This window comes from Nannobrachium achirus, assembly GCF_963921795.1.
Source record: "Nannobrachium achirus genome assembly, chromosome: 18".
Taxonomy (NCBI): domain Eukaryota; kingdom Metazoa; phylum Chordata; class Actinopteri; order Myctophiformes; family Myctophidae; genus Nannobrachium; species Nannobrachium achirus.
This window is the reverse complement of record NC_137825.1, coordinates 48,182,426-48,204,925: the sequence shown is the minus strand read 5'-3', so window position 1 is coordinate 48,204,925 and position 22,500 is coordinate 48,182,426. Positions and strand designations below refer to the sequence as shown.

The window sequence follows — 22,500 nt, the reverse complement described above, 5'->3', positions numbered from 1 at the left end:
AGCTGGTGGAGCTTTTCTTAGAAAAAACAACAGATTGCAGAAGAATCACTGAAAGTACACCAGGGGGGGCCTCAGGTCTTAATGGGTTTTTACTTATTATGCATGAATTAGGATGAGCTTGGTAGCAGATGAAAACAGCGCAGGGCGAGACGGTCAAGGCACCGCCTCAGCTTGGAGGCCCTGGCCATGGACCTCGAGGTCAGAGCGCTTTGCACGCAGACTCCTAATTCACAGAACTCTTTACTATGTGTCATTGAGCTCGATCCCACCAGATCTGGTCATAATACGCAACAAGACGAGAGAGGGAGCTTTGATGTCAGAGAAGAACTGTGTCCAGGATATGTACCAAAAAGAAAGTGTGCTCGTCAGGTTTATTTTGCAAAGTAAAGCCCTGCGTCATCGTACAGGACCGTCGCACAAAAGCAGTGAAAACAGTTTAAACTGTTTTCACTAGTTTAAATCATTTTAAAAATGAAAAATGTTGTGGACATTTCACCCGACAACGACGTTATGCTTACTCGCGTTGCTTAAGCATTAGTGGACTTTGAAATGGATAATGACATGATGAAAGATCTTTGAATGAGTTAAAGCAACGAAACCAACTGAAAGCAGTCGAAGCACCAGCCTGACGTAACACTCTAAAAGACCCGATCAAAGCCACATCTCCCTGGTTTGACTGACGGGGCCGGGCACGGCTGGCTTTTGACTGGCGTATTATAGTTCTCTTGTGTTTCTTGTGTGTTACACGAGGACTTTGTGTTGTCTGTCTGTTGATTGGTATTGGTATTGGTATTGGTAACGGCTGTGGCTGCTTTACAGGCTAAGTTATTGTTATTGATCACGCTTCTAAATGGCCCTCTGCGCCCCCGAGGCGGGAGTAATTTCATTATCGATCGGCTCTCATGTAGGTCTTTGTGAATAAGCTGTGTGCGCGTATGCCTGCCTGCGCTCGTGCGTGTGTGTGTGTGTCCCTTGTTGTAAACGTGTGTGTGTTTACAACAAGGGTTCATATTTTAGATTGTAATTAGAGAAAAGAAAAGGTGAGTGTTAAAATGTTTTCATTTACTTCGTTCTATTGTTTTATCGCGTTTACCGTGCTAAAATGTGGGGCATGCGTACACATGGGGGCATGCGAACAAGTGGCTAAATATTTCTTTTTAGACACAATAAGCCATTGGTTTCTGTATTGCTATTTACAGTAACACTTCTAGCCCCCATAAGTCACATCCAACCATGAAAGGTTGTGTTGTATTTTGGGAATGGACTTACTCTGTGTAAAATGACATATTTAGCCACTTGTACGCATGCCCCCAACCACTGAAATAAGAATCTCTAAAACAATAGAAAGAAGTAAATTAAATCAATTTAACACTCATCTTTTATATTCTTTAATTAGTATCTAAAATATGAACCCTTGTTGTAAAAAACTAAAGTTGTCCTTTAAAAATCGGCTGTGGCTGCTTTACAGGCTAAGTTATTGTTATTGATCACGCTTCTAAATGGCCCTCTGTGACGCCGAGGCGGGAGTAATTTCATTATCGATCGGCTCTCATGTAGGCCTTTGTGAATAAGCTGTGTGCGCGTATGCCTGCCTGCGCTCGTGCGTGTGTGCGTTTGTCCGTGTGTGTGTGTGTGTATGTGCGCATGTCTTTGTGTCCGTATCCATCGACTGTACCTGTGGTCCTCCCCCCCCCCCCACAGTGTGCAGTGTTTACACAGCAGTGGAAACTGTGAAATCCTCTTCAAAACAGAGGAAAATAAATAAAATGGAAAATAAATCGACCAACGTCTCTCGAATCGAACATGGTGCCCTCAGGCTGATCTCTTGTTGCGGTGGTTCTCAACCTTTTCAGGCCGCGACCCCCTAGAATAATCATATTTGAACTGGGGACCCCCCACCCTGACGCACTTAAGGGGTTTGCACACAGGCGCGATTTTCAACCATTGCGTTTTCTTCCGTTTGCTGCATGATTAAAACGCATTGGATTTGGTGAGCAATTCTGTGCTGAATCCACGCTGCGGATCCGAAAAGGAGTCAATGAGTTTTTACCACATGCGAAAAGACGCACAAATCGAACTGGGTTTGATCGGGAAAAAAACGGACAGCCGCAGCCACCTGCCGCATGGCAAATTCTGAGCCGGTGTGAATGAGGTCATAGAAAAAATGAAATTGTCAGTTTTTTCTGTGCAAAAAAAACGCGTCTGTGTGCAAAGCCCTTAAGAGTTAAGGCATTACATTTTGTATAACACGGTTCTAATGTGAAAATAGCCGATCCACATGCTCACAACGCCTCACGTTGCGAGGCGTTGTGAGCATGTAGATCTGCTATTTTCACAATTTCTGCCTCTAGTAATATTTGACAATTTGGCCAATGTTTATTTTTTATTTATTTCAGAGGTATTAAAAATACCTCGAATTGTCACTTTGGAAATGTGCTATACACTCAAACCTTACGTTGGATTGCTTACTGTTGAGTGAGAAAACAAACATTGCACATTAAAAACTCTTTCAATGCCACCTTTCACCACTAGAGGGCGCCCAATGGCCATAGAATGCTACATAGTCAAGTGCTGGTATATGCACAAGCCCTGCAGCCATGACTTGCCTGAACACTTTCCTTTGTGCATGTACAGGAAGAGGATGAAGTTAGCTTGAAGTTAGCTATTGGCTACCAAGCATTTTAGAAGCCCTATTTTCGGGGCTTTAAAAAGCCGAACTAGTTCGGTATCGGCACTCTGATAAGGACAAATAAAGCCGAACTAGTTCGGGATTGGCACTGTAAGAGTTAAGTTAATCATCTGGGGACCCCTCCAAAATAATTTGGGGACCCCCCTGGGTTCCTGAAACCACAGGTTGAGAACCACTTGTCTTATTGGTCTCCCTCCTCTCCCAACCAGGTCGCTGGAGAGGAAGCTGCAGAAGAGGCCCCTGCTGGCTAAGTCCCGGACCCTGCCCAGCATCCCCCAGTCCCCCACCGTCGTCTCCAGGGTCCATCACTCTGACCTGCTCGGTGGAAGCCCCCCGCGCAGGAAGAACCCGGCCCCCGCCCCCAACCACCCTAAAGCCTGCACTCTGCCGCCTGCAGGTAAGCATATAGGGCTGCCACCATTATGACGTTTTTACGACGTGTTTACCCAACGATTAATTGTCACCGCTTTAATGTTTTTTTACCCAACGATTAATTGTCACTCAAATAATTGCGATGAACGATTTGATTGTGTCGACAATTACATTTCTGTTTGGCTTGTAGGCTTTGAAGTTGTGGCAGATATGACACATGGCAGATATGACACATAACCTATACAAAGACATGACATATTTGACAACTTCATACTTAAAAAAGAACATTGATAGTGGAAATAGCCGATCTACAAGCTCACAACATGTTGCATCGTGACACGTCGTGAGCTTGTAGATCTGCTATTTCCAGTATTTTTGAAAATGTTTGGAAATATATGAACATTTTTCAACATGGAAACGATTATGACGATTATGACAAAATGTTTGCGATTATGTCAAATAATTGTGATTAGACGATTATCTATTAAAGGAGTAGTTCACCCCCAAAATGACTTTTTTTCTATTGATTACTCACGCCATGGAGACTTGAGTCCAATAATATATATATATTTTTTTGTATTCGTAGCATTCCTAAGACAATAATTTGGATATAGTAAATTTACCCCCATTGATTCTGGATGGGGACCCAAATGCATTCAGGTCCCCTTCCGGAATCAATGGGGGTAAATTAGTTATAATCAAATTATTGTCGTAGAACTGCGACAAACAACTAAAGATAGTATTGAACTCAAGTCTCCATGGTGTGAGTAATCAATAGAAAAAAAAGTCATTTTGGGGGTGAACTACTCCTTTAAGCGTGACAGGCCTACTGTAGGTAAGGGGACCCACTTCATCAGTATTGCCTGTTTGTGTTTTTATATCCCTATAATCAAAGCAACACATCGTTGTTCTTTGTTATTTGGATTGGGCCCTTGTTCTCTTGTTGATATGAGCACTGTTATAATCACACCACAACACTGCAGCACAACTAGCTCCGCTAGAAACAGATAATCCTTGTACCGGTACAAGAAGAATGTCTATACTCTATACCTGTCACGGTCGCACCTGCTCACCTGCTTTCCCCCACTTGTTTTTTCCCCCTTCGAAGCTGTAAGCCACTTCACACGTTGTTTTTGTTGAGTGAAGGCACCTTTCAGCAGAGATGAGCCTGACTGCTAGCCTTGAGTGTTCAGCTGTTGCAGAGTGCTTTCATCATGTGATTGTTTTGATTACAGTATGTTTCAGTTTCAGTTTATTTTTATTTATTAGGCAATCATCACCCCAAGGGTGCACTTCACAACAATACAACAAATCATGCATAAAAACAAATCTTCAAGGATGATGATACATGCAAGAAGAAGACAGCAAAAACATCAGTAGCTGGCAAAAACAACAAAGGCAGTAACAAATGTGCCAGCACGTATTGTCAAAACTGCACAGATCAGTAAAAAAGGAAAAAAAGAAAAAAAAGTCACACACAGCAATTATTTCATCCAACTTAACATTGAGGTGCCCACAATATTTAGGTGCCCATAGTGCCCAGTCTTCCTGCACCCTTATTTTGAAAGCAGAAGTTTCTAATCGTCGCGCACATCTGCATGTTTCCTTGTTGGTTAAAATAACTGATCTACAAGCTCACGTTGTCTCGTGGTTGTGAGCTTGCAGATCAGCTATTTTCGGCATTGCAAAAACACGTCATACTAACCCAGTATTAGCTTTACTTGGGTGATGGGAGACGACGTAACGAGGAGGAGATTCAGCGCTTCATGTGAAGAGAAGCACCCAGCTGCAGACAGCACCGCTCAGGTGCTCACATTTCAACGTTCGCAAGGTCTGCGAGTCTGCATCTGGGTGCTATTGGAGCATGTGAATGCAAAGAAAGACGAGACGACCGCGGACCGCCCCACGAACGTTCCTACGAGCGCCGTTCACGGACGTCAGAATGAACGCGTTCGACAATAACGTTCATCAAGCGGAAACAAAGAAGGTTCAGTTCACGTTCGCCCAAAATATGAACGTGTTCATGAACGATCGTTCATTGAACGCGTTCGGGTACAACACTGGGCACGATGTGTGAATGCTCTGCCCCCAACTGTTATTTTAATATGTAAAACACAACCTTTGGACAGAGCGGCTTACCATTTTCATTTCGTAAGGGGGTAAGCAGACCCTCCTCCCCGCTACTCAGGGGCGTCAATTGGGTGTGGCAGGGGTGTGCAGCTGCCACACCCCTGCCACACCCCTGCCATAATAAAAGTTACTTTTAAATATAAATCCATGAACGTCTCTTTGTCTATCTGTGCTGGTCATTATGTTGTTAAATTACAGTAAAATAACTACAAATGCAAAATTTAACAAAATGGTCACTTTAACAAGGTATTATAATTATATTCTCCACACTTTTATTCTCCCCATCTTGACAAGATGGTATATTCCCAGGTTCCGTAGGTCAGCTGCACAGGTGCAATGCATTATTGTTAATTGTGGCAGGTTTACTAACATGCCAAGTTTAGCTGCACTTGAACAACCATTCCAGGCTGCCATATCCAGCCCAAGAAACCGTAGAAACGCGCGGGGGGGGGGGGGGGGGGAAATAAAATGTACTTCTTAAAATAAATGTATCATGCCTGTTGCTAAGGTATGGCAACATGACTGGTGCTTCGCGCGCGTTCAAGACACCAGTCATGTTGCCATACCATAGCTTTTTCTGAACTGACGCCACTGCCGCTACTGTATTTCCAGAAAGAGAAATTGTCCACTTCATTCCCCTCGTTTCCTTTTCCGAAAGAACTCCAGCTGTGCTTTTCTCACCTGAAGTGACGAGAGGGAGGTGTTTGGGCTCTTTTCCCCACAATGTCCTCAGGGTACCCCAGCTATCACCAGAATTCACACAGCCTGTCTTTTGCCACAGGAACATCCGACACATTTTGCAGAGACACACAGCGTGATCAAAGTGCTTGATACTTTCCCCCCGACGGGGAGTGAGCTACCGTGGCTGCTACTTAGGCCTCCGAGACATTTCTTCCTCTACCCCCGTGATTTGCTTCTTTGAGTTTTCTTTTTTTTTGTGTGTGTGTGTGTCCCGCTTTCGGGGGAAATCGGTGGGCTGTCAAGAAAAGTCTGCCGTTGCAAATGCCAAAACATGTCTGGTTGTAGATCAAAGCTGGAGGAGGAGGAGGTGTCCATCAGGGGCTTTAACCAGTGGGGGGAAAGTACTCACATATCGTCGTTGTCGGGTGGAAACCTTGTACGTCCAAAACCGTTTGTCTTGTATTTATCATTTTTAAAACGATTTAAACTAGTGAAAACAGCCGATCTACAAGCACACAAGGCATCGCACCGCGAGGCGTTGTGTGCTTGTAGATCAGCTGCTTTCACTACTTTTGTGTGATGGCCATATGATGAATCAGTGCTTTACTTTGCGAAAAATGTTACGAATTTGAAACTTGGAGATACAAGGTTTCTGCCCGACAGTGACGTGATGGAAGTGTAGATGTTTACAGACTCAGCTTACAGCCAGTGTGGACTCAGAGAGGAGAGGAGAGGAGTGACTGACTTATCGACCGCATCCAGTCTGATTCCTATGTTAATTCGCGCTGTTGACACTCGGCTGTTATTTTAATCTTTTAATCTATTTCATATGTTTATAGTCCCCCGTCTGAAACGGACAATTGATCGATACGCGACGCGAGCACTCATTCTCGTGTGTGCGCACGTTATGTGCACGTCAGGTGCAGCGCAAACAAGCATGCATATATAGGCATGTCCGTGTACTTTTTGAAAGTTTGTTTTTGGATGTAATCTTAAGAACAACAGTACAGTATGTACATAATCACTCTCCCGCACGCAGAAACAGGTGTGCGAGGGTCCGTCAGCCAAACACCAACCCCTCCCACCAATCCCCTACCCTTTGTAATCGCTTACAACGGAGCCAATGTCAGACTCAAGCTTCAGGAAGCTTAGTCTGAAACCAGGCTAGATCTTCACCCTTCCGCAAAATCCGCCCGCGCTCCATTGATATGCACGCCACCTTTGAAACGCTGAAAGAAGTGTCCGTCTGTCTCAGCGGGAGCTCGCACGACTCAGGCACGTGGCTACACAGGTCTCCTATCTCTCAGGCTGTGAAACTTGCCGGCACTTCGATGATTCAAGGAGACGTCACAAGAGTTCTGTCTGGAGGCCACACTCTGCCGCGAACACAGATAGCTTTCGTCCCTGCCATGGGGGCCATTGGGGGGCGTGCCCTTATTTTTCACGGTAGAGCATATAAAAGATTTACCTCACCTATTAATTCTCAAAGTGGACTCCAGGGATTGTGGGTTCCTTTATGGGGGTCTAAATTGACCTATACAAGTCTGTAACTCTCCCGTTAGGGTCCATTTGGTTCCGTTTGTATACACAAACGGAACCAAATGGACCCTAACGGGTCCATTTGGTTCCATTTGTACACTGCCAGAGTTAAGGGGAGACCTTGAAACGTAAAAGTGTGAGAAACACTGACCCTAACCAATGATGTGAGCTGTATATCTGTTACAACACCCTGGCCAGGAACACGCTGTCCCCTGGTGGAACATAAGGTGTTGATATGCAGTCAGATGTGAAACAACCTGCCGTCCCCCCAACAACTCCACCTCTGGCACGTAGATGGAAGCCACAGTTATCAACGAGCCATCAGCTCCGGCTCAGGGACAGAGTGAGCGCCGTCTTGTATCACTCCCATGACCTCACTTAACCCATTTAGAACGGGGTACACATTTTGCGTATCATTATTTTATGCTTTAACTATTGAAAAATAGCAGATATACAAGCTCACAGCCGCGCTGCGAGCTTGTAGATCTGCCATTTTTGAAAAATCGTGAAAATTAGAATTTTGACCCGATTCTTTAAGTGTCTTTTGAATCCTTCTAAGATTTTGGGAAAAAACCTATGTTTCTATGTCAGCAATCTGGCCAGCCATCGTCAAAGAAAAGGTCCTTTTCACTTAAATGGAGCTCAGTTTAGTCTGTTCTTGAGAGACTACTATGTCAGTGGTTCTTAAACCTTTTCATGTGAAGGACCCCCAAAATGATACGTATTTGGCCACGGACCCCCATCTCAAAATATCTAGTTCCAGGGACCCCCCAGAAGCAACATTTGAGTTAAAGACGTTCGCTTTGAAAATACATATATTCAAAGATTAGCACACATTTTTCAAAAATAGCAGATCTACAAGCTCGCAGCGCGGCACTCGGTGCCGCGCTGTGAGCTTGTATATCTGCTATTTTTCACTGGTTAAAGCAGTCAATAAGTCTAGGCCTAAATGGGTTAAGGTGCCCCAACCCAACCCCTTATCTACAGTCCACAATCTATAGTCAATGCTAGATATGAGCTGCTTGAAGGTCCCTGTACTGGCTGAGCATGGCTATGTAAGCCATTTACCCTGAGAGGGAGTGGGTTGTTGGCTGATTTACCACTGTGTCAGGGTTGTGGCACGAGGCGAAAAAACAACCCTGAAACAGTGGTAAATCAGCCAACAACCCACAACCCTCGAATGGTAAATTCCTTTCCTACCACTTCTACCATATAAATGAAAGAAAATAGTTGTAACTTGCAAGGTTATTTAGTTACAATCATTGATTGTTTCAGTGGGCGGCGTCCATGAGCCAACTCAAGGTTGTTGACTGATTTTAAGCCAATCAGAATCCAGTATCTGAACATGTGACCACAAAAAGGGATAGAAAGCCCCTTTTCCACCACAAGGCGGAGCAAGAACTTTCCAGAACCTGAACCTATTTCTTTTGGTTCTGTTTTTTTTTCCATAGCGCACAGCCCGGTTTCAGACATGGTTCTGGGAACCTTTTTTAGGTCCTGCTCTTGGTGTAGTACTATATGCGCATTTCAAAAGTTGTGAGTCGTTGTGAGCATGTAAATCTGCTATTTTCCCAATAGAACCATGTTATACACCAGTAAGACTCCCTAATCGGGAGATAAGCGACTGTCAGGTCGCAGCGTGATTTTAGGGCAAAATGTGTAGGAGCAGTGTCCAAAAATGTGTTTTAAAAAAATCTGCCTGATGGTGGCGCTATATGGGACAGATCCATGTTGATGCAATGAGTGTAGACATAGTGTGTACCGATTTGTGTGATTTTAGGGCAAAATCTGTAGGGGTAGTGTCCAAAAATGTGTTTTAAAAAATCGGCCTGAAGGTGGCGCTAGATGGGACAGATCCATGTTGATGACATGAGTGTAGAGCAAGTGTGTACCGATTTGCGTGATTTCAGGGCAAAATTTGTAGGAGCAGTGTCCAAAAAATGTGTTTTGCAAGAATCGGCCTCATGGTGGCGCTAGAAGAGGGCCATGTGAGAATTGGGTGGAGGTTGTGGTTTGGCAGGCAAGGAGTGTGTGTGCAAAATTTGGCACGGTTGCGGAGATATGAGCAGGGCAAAAATTGTGACGTGTGACAGACAGACTGACGGACAGCTGGTCGAGGAACTCCAAGTGGTCGAGAACCACTGATTTAAGCATCCATCAGCTGAATTTTCCCCCAACAAGTGTCTCTCAACTTGAGATCTTGTCACCTTATCCTTCGTTCCCTCAGCCACCTCTCCCCTTCCGTTCATCCTTCCCCGCAGTGCTTGTCCTTCCCCTCACTTGGGGTGGAAGGGAGGGGGTGTGGGAGAGTGGGGGGTGAAACTCAGGAAATGAAACTAAGTCAATATTTTTTTTTTCTTTTTTTTATTTTTTTTTTATGTAGCAGGGGAAATAGAAGTCAGTGACCTCAGAAGATGACCTAGTTGTCAGATTCACGCGTATAGGCTTGGAGACAAGTGCAAAGAGAGACAGGCCCCAATTACATTCGGCCATTCCCGGCCACTTATATCTAGATTGTATCCAGATTATTAGTATGCTAACTGAGGAGTCTGAAAATATGAAAACGTGTTCAGCCAAGATTTACAGTAACATAAACTTTGCCATACTGGTATGTTAAATTAAAGACATTAGACATGCATTTCAATGTCAACTGAGTTACAGTAGCTCAGTTGGTGTTCAGGGATACAGTTCCTGCCAACCACCACAGTGGGGAACAGGGGTTTGAATCCTCCCAACAGCGCCTCCCGCTGGGCAGGCAGGGAGGGCAACCTCTGTGGCTGCCTGTGGTGGAAAAAAGTACTCAAATGTTTTACTTACATAAAAGTATACTGCACTGTAGAAATACTCTGTTACGAGTAAAAGCCCAGAATTCTAAATGTACTCAAGTAAAAGTACACAAGTCTCACAAGTTTTCAAGTGTAAAATGTATTAAAATCTTTTGAAATTAGCAGATCTACAAGCTCACAATGTGTTGCATCGCTACACATTGTGAGCTTGTAATGTAGATCGTCTATTTTCAAATGGCCGAAATGTACTGTATAATAGGGCTGAAGTGGGAAGTTTTTGTGTAAGTTTTGTAATAATAATCAAAAGTAACTAGTAACTAGTTTTCAAATATTTGTTGTGGAGTAAAGGTATAATATTTGCCTCTGAGATGTAGTGGAGTAGACGTAAAAGTAGCCTACTGGAAATAGGAAATCCTCAATCAAAATAAAGATACCTCAACATTGTACTTAAATGCTGTCCAATGATCACCAGGGATTCATTAATTCAGTCGCTTAAACCCTGCCAGCGTGTTTCATTGATTTTACCTGAATTCCGAGGCTCCATGAACAATTAAAAACAAACCGAATGGGAATTGTAAATATATACTATACTATTGACTACATAAATAGCCAGTGTTGTCGTGCTACTTTTAGAAGTGGGGGGACGCCTCTTAATACACGTGCGTGTGCACACGCACGCGCATCCACGTGCACGCGCATTCACGTGGATGTGCGCAACACGAGTTTTACAGATAGATCCTATGGCCCGAGGGGACAGTCAGCAGAGTTCGCGTTTTATTGGTTGTTGTTGGTTGTCAGGGCGATATCAAAACCAATTGGTGGACGGGATCTGTCTCGCCTCATCCGCTGCAGGTTGCGGTGACATCAGCTTTGTGTCAATGTAATATGAAAACAAACTAAATCAATTGACCAAAACCCAAATCCTAGTTTTAGAATTGAGGGGACGCCGTTCCCCCGCGTCCCCCCCCACTACACCCCTGTAAATAGCTCAGAGAAACATAACGTCGAAAGCTATCATTGTTTGTTTTGTATTTATCATTTTTTAAATGATTTAAACTAGTGAAAACAGCCGATCTACAAGCACACAACGCCTCGCACCGCGAGGCGTTGTGTGCTTGTAGATCGTCTGTTTTCACTACTTGTGTGCGATGGCCTTGTATGATGAAGCAGGGCTTTACTTTGCGAAAAAAATTAGAAATGTGATACTTGGAGATACGAGGTTTCTGCCCGACAGTGACGCATACAATATACGCAAAACGCAAAAAAAATATATATACAGACGCACAACAAAGTATACAATCATAATAGTAGAGTAATATCTTAGAAGCCTCTATTGTAAAGTGTCTGACTACATTAACAGTTAAAAAGAATCCAACTTGTGTTGACCACAAAGCCGGTCTTCATCAGCTGGCTGCACAAATATTGTATTTATAATGTAAAAAGAGGTTTAAATGGGGTGTGCACAAACATCTTATTCATAATGCAAATACAGTCATGCATATTTGATACTGGCGTCCATGCAGGCTCTGTTACATATTACCCCCCGCTCAGCACAGTTAGAAGACACAACCCACTGGGGAGACTGAGCAAAGACACACATATCGTCGTTGTCGGTTGGAAACCTTGTATCTCCAAGTTTCAAATGTGTGCGTTTTTTCGCAAAGTAAAGCCCTGGTTCATCGTACAAGGCCGTCACACAAAAGTAGTGAAAACAGCAGATCGGCTGTTTTCACTAGTTTAAATCATTTTTAAAATGATAAATGCAAATACAAGGTTTTCATCGGACAACAACGATATACTAACAGTGGTAGAAAGTAACTAACAGTGGTGTTGTTATAGAAATTAATTAATGTTTCACAAATATGAAGGATTTGAAGAATTGATAAAGATTTATTCAGAAGGGAAAAAAGTTGAACAGAGTATACAGCATTCACAGCATCAGAGGAGCAGGCCTCCTGGCCTGTCCTGTCAGCCCCTCCGGGCACAACCCTCCCCTGCACCATTATCATACAGCTCTTATAGTCCATTCTGACAGAGATTGTTTGTTACCTTTATTTAGACTCGGAAATACAATTGAGCGCAAGCACTCATTTACAACGCAACCGAGATTGTACAACAATGAACAACAACATATATACATGTATACATTTACAGACAATATTTGAAAAATCAAAAAGAGAATACTTGAAAACTGTAGAAAGTTCAAGAAAATAAAAGCTAAATTAATTAAAACATATACAGTTTAGAACAAAGGTGTTAGAAACCAGCATCCTAAAATGGCCTAAGGCCGGCAGATATTTTATTTTTAATGATTTTTGGAGCTTGTTCCATGCAAGTGGAGCACTGATAGAAAATGCTGCCTTGCCAAGCTCTGTATGAGCAAATGGAACCTTGAGTGTCAAAATGTCGCTTGAGCGCGTCTGATAGGGACTAGGGTCCAGATTCAGCATTGAACAAATATAAGGGGGTATGAGTATAAGAGATGCTATTCTAACATGGTAACATGGTCTTATAAGGTTATGTTCTAAAGATAAAGCAACATAGAAATAGTTACACACAGTACAGATTATGCTGACACAGAGAGGTAGAAGTCACAGGAGGATGTCAGTACATTTTGAATTCTGGACTTTTACTATTAGTATAGTATTTCTATATTGCAGTATTGATACTTTGACTTAAAGGAGCTATAGTCAACTTTTTCATTTTGGCCGTTGTCAGGCTGACTTTGTTTACATCCCTCTTCTATTCTTCCACTGGTAACTAAGTACATTTTCTCAAGTACTGTACTACAATGTTGAGGTATTTTTAATCTACTGGAGTATTTCCAATAGATCACCGAAGTCTGACGTCCTTTAGTTTACCTACCTGGTTTCAGTTTTTTATCCCCATTCTGAAATCCCATAGACTTTTTTTTAATATTGCGTCATCCAAGAACTGTGTCCCATGAATAAACAAATTATCTCAACATTTGACTATCTCAGAGGCAAATATTGTACTTTTACTCCACTGCAATTATTCAATAACTTTTTACTTTTACTAGTTACTTTGTAGATTTTGATTATTATTACAAAATATACATTATTAGTAAGACGCCTGCAGTGGTATGTGTTTTAATCCCTATTGATTGCCTCCAGACCACCCCGACCAGCCTAGTTTGAGAAGTACATACCGGTACGACCTTGGTACATAACATCTGTAACAGCCACTTGGTACATACAGTAACATCTGTAACAGCCACTTGGTACATAACATCTGTAACAGCAGCGCTGTGCCCTGTGTAGCCTACTCTAGCAATCTAAAAGAGCGATGACGTTTATTCCCCCTGCACCAGAGTTAGCATTATTGCAGACCTGTGTATTGCAGATCAAAACTGATATGGGAAAATGCTCATTTAGATATGGAGGATCACGTAACTGATATTTTATGATAGATATTTTATCCATGCCGTAATCAGTGTTTAGTGCTATACTTCTAGAATGTTTTATTCATTGTTGTATTCCCTGCAGGTGAAATGTTTTGTCTGTCTCAGTCCAAGAACCACGATGGCAATAAGTCACTGGCGTTGATGTTTCATGTGGTTTTTCTCTCAACCATGACGTCTAATAAATCCAATCAAATCAAATTCTAATGAATAGGGATTAGATTATCCGATTTATAGGAGGTGGAAGTGAATGTGAATGTGGGAGCTGCCTTGGGAAGGGGGTGCCACATAAAGGCTCGGCTGTGAAAGCCAAGAGGAGTTATACAAGCAGAGAGTTTCAGAACATGGGGACATAACATAAAGGCATCTTGATGTAAAAAGCACAGAGAATCGCAGAGTTGCAGAGGCAACATTCTCAGAGCCATGCGTCGGTCGGTATTAAAGCAGTGGCGTTACATAGTTGCCTGGATGAATGGTGTGAGACAGGGGTCTTCAACGTTTTCAGGCCAAGGACCCCTTATTCGAGAGAGAGAGATGAAGCAGGGACCCCCACAACCCATACTGTAGATACCATATAGTTTCATCGTTTGACGGCACAATCATCAGTGTATTTTGGATTCATGTCAATGTGTGTTTTCAGATACTTAACCACTTGAACCGTCAATACTTAATAAACTTGACGTTTCACTCTGTACTTCTTTTTCTCCTCTACACCCATGCTCTTTGCCGAAAATAGCCCATCTACAAGCTCACAACGCCTCGCGGCGCGAGGCGTTGTGAGCTTGTCGATCGGCTATTTTTGGCTAAAGTTCTCAGAATATGGACAAGTGGTTAACAGGAGAAAAGAAACACTTTCTATCACTCAAAGATTTGGAGGACCCCCTGTAGTAGAAAAAGTAGAAACACTGTCATGTCGACGGTGCATTACCGAGGGTCTGTGTTTTTGGGGGGCACGATGGCACGGAGCGAACCAACCGTGGATCCTTTGCTCCTCCTTGCATCCCCAGAGTTTGATTTATCGTCGGCGGCTTCAACGTTAATGAACTGAACTCGACGTGGAGGAGTGTCAGAACAACAGAGAGCGCGCTGGGAGAGTAGGAGACGGCGAGAGATAACAGTGGAGCGGGGGGGGGGGGGGGGGGGGGGGGGGGGGTGAGCAGGGGTGTCGCACCAAATGCTGAGCCCTGGGTACAAGGATTCACTCACATTTTGTGCTTTAACTATTGAAAAAATAGCAGATATACAAGCTCACAGCGCGGCACCGAGTGCCGCGCTGCGAGCTTGTAGATCTGCTATTTTTTTTAAAAGTCGTGAAAATTTGTCTTTTGAATATTTCAAATCCTTCTAAGGTTTTATTTTTTTTTTAAACCTATATGTTTCTATGTCGGTGGTGCTCAAACCTTTTTTTCTATGTGAAGGACCCCCAAAATGATATGTATTTGGCCATGGACCCCCATCTCCAAATATTTAGTTCCAGGGACCCCCCCAGAAGCAAAATTTGAGTTACAAAATGTGTTCGCTTAAAAATACATTTGCACACATGTTCACGACTTTTCAAAAATAGCAGATCTACAGTACAAGCTTGTATATCTGCTATTTTTCAATAGCTAAAGTATAAAATAATTCAGACCCCTCCACCGTGGGCCCTAGTAACTCACTCCCACTTTCCCCCCCCCCCTTGTGACGCCCCTGGCTCTGAAGAGTCGACGTTGCGTAAATGCATGGCTGCGATTACTCTGGTCCGTGACAGCATAAGCCAGCCACGTCTAAAACAAAATGCACGGCCAAATTAAAATGCCTGGAAGCCAGACGACGAGATAATTACATCGATGCTCAGGGTTTGGCTTTGGCCTGTTGATATACGGTATGTGACAGCAAGATGAGCAATAAGTGGAATTAGGTGCACTTAAATAAACAAGCCGCCACCGTTACATAATCCACATAGCTGTGCACGTGCATGTGACCCACTGGAGCTCACAACATATGCATGCTTTGTACTGATCATCTAGTTTTAACAGGTTTCTATGTCAGTGGTGCTCAAAGTGTTTCATGTGAAGGACCCCCAAAAGGATATGTGTTGGGCCACGGACCCCCATCTCAAAATATTTCGTTCCAGGGAACCCCAAGAAGCAAAATTTGAGTTACAAATGTTCGCTTTAAAAATACATATATTCAAAGATTTGCACACATTTTCACGACTTTTTCAAAAATAATAAATAAATAATAAATAATGAACAATTCTAGTAGTTTTGCCTGGTTAAATAAAGGTCTAAAATACCTCTTACTCAGCTCCACTGCGCCAGTGCTTGTTTATGAGGTTCACTATTATCTATTTTTGATACACTGCTCTTGTCGGTTCTCCATTTTCTTGGTCTGGGTAGAATCGGGCAACCAAATGCCTCCTCTGATCACATCGAGCCAATATCCGCCGATAAGATCGTGCGACCAACAAATAGTGCTCTTTGTTCACCTTATTCCCAGGGACATAGTTCCACCGATTTAAAACAAATCCAATACGGAACTAAAACGTCCTATGTTTGGCCGCTAGTTGCGCTGTTTTCCCCCCGCGAGGTACCAAAAAGAATGTGTCTACATTGGACCCCATTCGTTTTCCCCTTTGATTTTCTAACCTTAATAAACGTTGTCATAAATACTTTATGGTTCCTGTCGCTAGTGAAAAACTCCCTTTCAATCACCATGATATGCGTTTTGTGCAAATATGGTCCCATTTATGTTCAAATTGATGATAAAGTTGCGGGGGCCGTGGACGACTAAACTGATACCAGCCGGCTGTGTTCTTCTTCGTGTGCTTTATTTCGGGAGGCTCCGACCACATTCTCCCATGTATCCCTGCGGTTGCACGTGACCGTTGGCAGCCAATAGCATTCCTTATGATTCCTGGGGTACCATTGAAACAATGATGGCGACACCCATATAAGGGACAAAAAAACATCATTTTTGCAGCATAGAGACCAATGGCTTCACTTTGTCCATATTTCTTTTTACAGTCTATGCTTATTCCCTGCCATGCCCACCTGGACATAAACCGGAGATGGCAGGTCTTTCTATTTTCTTTGTCTTGGGCAGCACACTGCAGGGGGCAAGGGCAGCGCCCCGGAGAGGGGCCAAGAATAAGGTGAATACGTGACTCATTATGAGCTCAATTAGAACTATCTCTCACCGCATAGAAAACTGGCATTTAACTCACAAAGACATTCATTTTGTCCAAGGCAGGCACCTAAGGTTCATTTTTTAATTGCCTAATCGTGGAACTAGTTCGACGCAGAGAACATTGAAATACCACGCAGTGACGTCACAGGACTTATTACCTTCTTTTCTAATGGCAGAAAATGACAAAAGGTGCTTTGGGTGACTTCCCAACTTCATTTCTCATAAGGTGTTGATTGCTGCAGCTCAGTGCACTGCCATACTTAATTTAGTTTGAAAAAAAAAAAAAAGAATCCCCCCCCCCCCCCCCCCCCCTCCCGAGGAGGAGGGGGCTGGGGCAGCCCATCAAAAAATAATAACACATTTTATAATACGATATAATTAAAACACTATTCCAGTATATTCAGTGTAAGGGCTAGTTATTTTCAAAAAGCACAGTATGGAGCATTACAAACAAGGCGAACATTGCTCCCAAATAGTGGCATATTTCAACTTGCGATTACAACACTAGCTAAATTAGTTCAGTAACTAACATAAGTAAGTAAACATAATGTGTCCCTTAAAATACATGGCTCACAACAACATGCGGCGGGGCTTGAGCTTGAAAATATCGATCATTTTGATCAATGATTAATGAAATACATTTTTTTTTTTGTTAAGGCCCATTCCCACTGGGCCAGATAACAGATAAAAAAAATCTCTTTCTCTAGATATTTTTCCATTCAAAGTGGATGGTAGATACAGATAAAAAAAAATATCTACCACAGATATTTGCCACAGATACTTTTATCTGTGGTAGATATTTTTTTATCTGTATCTACCATCCACTTTGAATGGAAAAATATCTGGAGAAAGAGATTTTTTTATCTGTTATCTGGCCCAGTGGGAATGGGCCTTAAATTTATGGACGAGGCTTGCTTAACGAGTTTTAATATGCTACAGCTGGAGAGACAACAAGACGTCAATTCTTAATCCAGCAGTGCTGGATTTAAACAACACAATGATCACGTATTGTGTTTGGAAGCCGTTTACTTACTACATTAAGGACTTTATTCATTTGGAACAGAGGATATCCTACAGGTAGGAGGAAAGCAGAATGGACTTTGTTCAGTGTGTTATTGTCTCTGTTGTTGCGACTTGAGTTAAATGGCACGGCAGCCCAAATTTACATCTCTAAAAGGGTAACACTTTCTCAATGGCCCAGCCCTACTATGAATGGAACTGGTTGAGCGACATTCTATAGGCCTATGGTCCTCTCCACACTGTAGGCCTACTGCCCAGTCAGGCCTTTACACAATGGAAATAGAGATTTTTTTTTCTTTTTTAGGGAGACTTTTTTTTTTTTTTTTTTTCAGGTCTCAGTTAGTAGGCGGGCGCCTCGTTCGCCTACCGCTCCCGCCTGGTCTTAGGTGCATTGCTGCGTTCACACCTGCATCTGGATATAGAAATCGCGATGTACAATATTATCGCGATAATCAAAATACCCCCAACATCCATTATCCTGGGGCGGAACATCTGCCAAAAAATACCAGATCTACAAGCTTACAAAGAGATTTGGTAGAGAGCGAAAAAAAAGACTGTATCAAGTACGTATATTATTATAAGTACGTTTTACCAATAGAGGATTTAAATGGTGCCGGATATGCAGCTTGGCAAATAAAAGGTGAATTGATCCCAGTGCATGACAGAGGACGATTTCACGATGAATTAAATCTCCATGATAGGATTATCGTGGAGATTATCGTTTTTTTATCACGATAAACGATAACATCGCTTATCGTCCCATCCCTAACTGGTAAGGTACTGATTAACTACTTTCAACCCGGCCTCCCTACGGGGAATTTTTAACAATTAATTCAAAGCTTATAACAGAGCTACAAGCTCATAACGTGTCGCGAAGCGATGCTTTGGGCGCTCGTCATTTTGCTATGCGTTCTAAAGAGGTTAACATGTAGACACAGCAACAGATGCTATATCGCAGTGGTTCTCAACCTTTTCAGGCCGCGACCCCCAAAATAATCACATTTTAACTGGGGATCCCCCACCCTGACGAGCACTAAGAGTTGAGACATTACATTTCCTATGCACAGTTCTATTGTGAAAATAGCCGTTGCGAGGCGTTGTGAGCATGTAGATCGGCTATTTTCACATCTTCTGCCTCTGATATTTGACAATTTGGCCAATGTTTAATTTGTCATTTTAGAGGTATTAAAAGGTCCTCAAATTGTCACTTTAGAAGCGTGCAGATACCCTCTATACACTTGAACTTTATGTTGGTTTGTTTACTGTTGAGAGAGAAAACAAAGTTGCACCTGTGGGTCCTGACCCACAGGTTGAGAACCGCTGATGTAACGTAGTCTCTCAAGCATGCCTTTCTTTTGTTTTCTTTCTCTCTGTCTTTTGGTTTCGTATTTCTCTCCTTCTGTCCGTTTGGTTCCTTCCCCTTCCTCTCTCTTTCGCACTGCGCTTGTCGTTGTGGATGCTGGGGAGAATATATGTGTGTATGCCCTCAGGTCTCTCTCTCTGTCCCCTTATTTCTCTCTCTCTCTCTCTCTCTCTCTCTCTCTCTCTCTCTCTCTCTCTCTCTCTCTCGCTCACTTGCATGCAGTGGTGGAAAAAGTACTCACATTTTATACTTACAGTAAGTAGAGGTATCAATACTGCAGTGTAGAAATAATCGGTTACAAGTTAAATGTACTTGAGTAAAAGTACAGTTGGCAAAGTGTTGGCATCCAAATGTACCTAAATTACCAAAAGTGAAAGTACAAAATGTTTGAAAATCAGATCTTCATGCTCACAACGCGTACAAATAACTTTTAATTGTACTTAAGTACAGTATTTAAGAAAATGTATTTCGTTACTTTACGCGCACGCACACGCACGCACACGCACACGCACACGCACACTCACACTCACACTCTCTCTCTCACTCTCTCTCTCTCTATCTCTCTCTATCTCTCTCTCTCTCTCTCTCTCTCTCTCTCTCTCCCCCTTATCATCTCAAGCCAGACTCCCACCTCTCAGCCGTCTCTGGTTGATAGGAGTCACACGTGTGCCGCCGGCAGCCATGTTCACCTGTCGTCTCTTTTTGTCACAATGTAACACAGCTGAGAGGCTGATATGGCACCGTGTTTATCTCAGCTAGCTGGGTAGAACAGGAGGTGATGAGCTGAGATGAGGATCATGGGCGCAGAATAGAAGCCGGAATCGCTCTACAGGGTTTCCTGCAGGAAAAAGTCTTGACCAGGGGGGGATTTCGAAATGTTTTGATAATTAATTAATTAATTCGAGTAATTAATTCACTTAATTTTTAATATTAATTCTTATTTTTGCCCTATAAAAAACACATGAATGTGCCCATGATGACGGAAAACACAACTACATGCTATCATCCACATTTATTCAACATTGAATAACTTATATTGCCGGTTCGCCACCAAAGGGTTAAAAAAATAGTGTGCACGCTGGTGTACGAATTCGTGCACAGATGATGCACTATGCATGTACACGCTTTTCACAGCTTTCAAACAAAAACATTCGCTTGGAAATCCGTTCAGGCATTCAGAGATACCAGCCCTTATGTTTTCTTCAAATGTAAACAAACATGGCTGCCATGTTTGAAAGATAGGGTTGGTATGGGGGTTTAAACATGCAATTTCGCGATCGCGATCATGCCTAGTACATTGTTGGAGGTCCAAAAAGTTTTTTTGAAAAAAAAAAAAAAAAAATTTTTTTTTTTTTTTTTTTTATACCTTGGGGGGGCGGGGGGGTTTTCTGGCCAGGCGGGGCGCCTGGCCTGTAAAGTGCTGCAGAAACCCTGCCTCTATTTGACAAGTCGGTTTGGGCATAATTCGGAGGAATTTATATAGACGTGTATGGACTAAACAATTTCGACACATAGAATTTATTGAATACTTTATTAGTCAGCAATGAGATCTGCTATTTTTGAAAGGTCGTGAAAAATTGTATTTTTTAAGCAAACTTTTGTAATTCAAAATTTTCTTCTGGGGGTCCCTGGAACTAGATATTTTGAGATGGTAAACAGGTTTTTCAAAAAACCTTAGAGGGATTCTAATTTCACATTTTCACGATTTTTCAAAAATAGCAGACCTACAAGCTCGCAGCGCGCTGTGAGCTTGTATGTCTGCTATTTTTAATAGTTAAAGCACAGAATTAATTGTCGTTGACAATTACATTCTGTTTTGCTTGTAGGCTTTGAAGTTGCACATGGCACCTGACACATACTGTAATCTAAATATACAAAGCAAAGACATATTTGACAACTTAAATACTTGATAATTGAAATAGACGATCTACAAGCTCACAATGCATCACATCGCAACGTGTTGTGAGCTTGTAGATCTGCTATTTCCACTATTTTTGAAAATGTTTGAAAATATATACATTTTTTGGAAACGATTATGAAAAAAATAATTGCGATTAGGCGATTAGGTAATAATTTTGACAGGCCTAATGTTAGGCCTAATATCTGATGTAGTACCTTTGAGGATATTCATTTGTTTAAAGGGACTACATCACCCACCAGCACGTTCTATCCTCACAAAGTCCTATTTCTGACCTCCTGCTACTGCTGTGCTGAGTGGGGGTTGGGAGCGGTGGCAGGCCTGAGAAGGAGGCAGGAGGAGCTGGGAGAGGGTTGGGGAGGGGTGGCAGGCCTGCTGAGCAGTAGCCTGGGATCGCTTCCAATTTCGGGGCTTTTGATCCGGTCGGGAGCGGATGACAGTACTACGTCATTTTGTATTCAAAACGGACTACAATTTGGCCGAACTACCGACCGGAATCAGTTTTAACCTGGTTTTGCGCATGCGCTAACTTGGATAAAACTGATTCTGGTCGGTAGTTCCGGCCAAAGTGTAGTCCGTTTTTGATAGCAAAATGAAAAGTAAGATATCATCCGGTCTAGACCGGATCAGACGACCTGTTTAGTAAACGAATACCAGGCTTTCTCTCAGGAAAGCCTGGTGAGGCAAGGTTAGCTGAGCAGGAGGTGGGGAGGAGTGTGGGGCCAAAACTGGCTCAATAGCGCAGTCCTCCACTCAGGACAAGGTGGTACTGCAGCTGGAAAATGCTCTGAAAGCCAGGCAGAAATGACAGGTGCTCTGTATTCAGGAGTGGTAATTTAGCCTCAAACCTTTTGAAAAAAAAAAAACGTTTTTGGACACAAACAATGTTATCTAAATTATTTTTAAATGCATGGTGTAGAACCTTTATCCAGACAGAGATGTTCTCATGGCAAACCTCTCTCGTGTACGCAACCCGAGGACTATAAGTGCTTAGCGGGTGATCAGAAACAATTTCCTGTCTTTCGAGTGCCGCTGGGAGTTTGGCTAAAGCCCCACACCGCCGCCTTGTGGGATCCCGTTCTAAGACACTTTCCTTTTTTTGGACTTTGTTAACTCATCCCTGCCAGGCCCGATAGTCCCGAGATTATTCCAATGTCTTTCCCCGCCAGGCCCGATAGTCCAGAGAATTTAAAAAAAAAAAAAAAAAAAAAAAAATGTTTTTTCAAAAACATTTTTTTTTTCAAAAAAAATGTTTGACCCCAAAAATGGAGTAGGCATGATAGCAATCGCGAAATTGCATGTTTAACCCCCATAGCAACCCCATCTTTCAAGCATGGCAGCCATTTTGGCAGCCATCTTTGTTAAACATAGTGGCTGTTATCTCATGAATGCCTGAACGGATTTCCATTC

The 22,500-nt window shown here is 42.7% G+C and overlaps 1 protein-coding gene across 1 annotated transcript in view; it reads left to right on the top strand.

The window, feature by feature from the left end:
* The window catches only part of ankfn1b (ankyrin repeat and fibronectin type III domain containing 1b), a gene marked incomplete at both ends in the record, with an annotated part of 375,118 nt that overhangs the window by 14,612 nt on the left and 338,006 nt on the right, over positions 1-22,500 (top strand). The window contains 1 exon segment of the mRNA XM_080747475.1: positions 2,899-3,086. Within this exon segment, the coding sequence (XP_080603601.1) occupies positions 2,899-3,086 (188 nt within the window).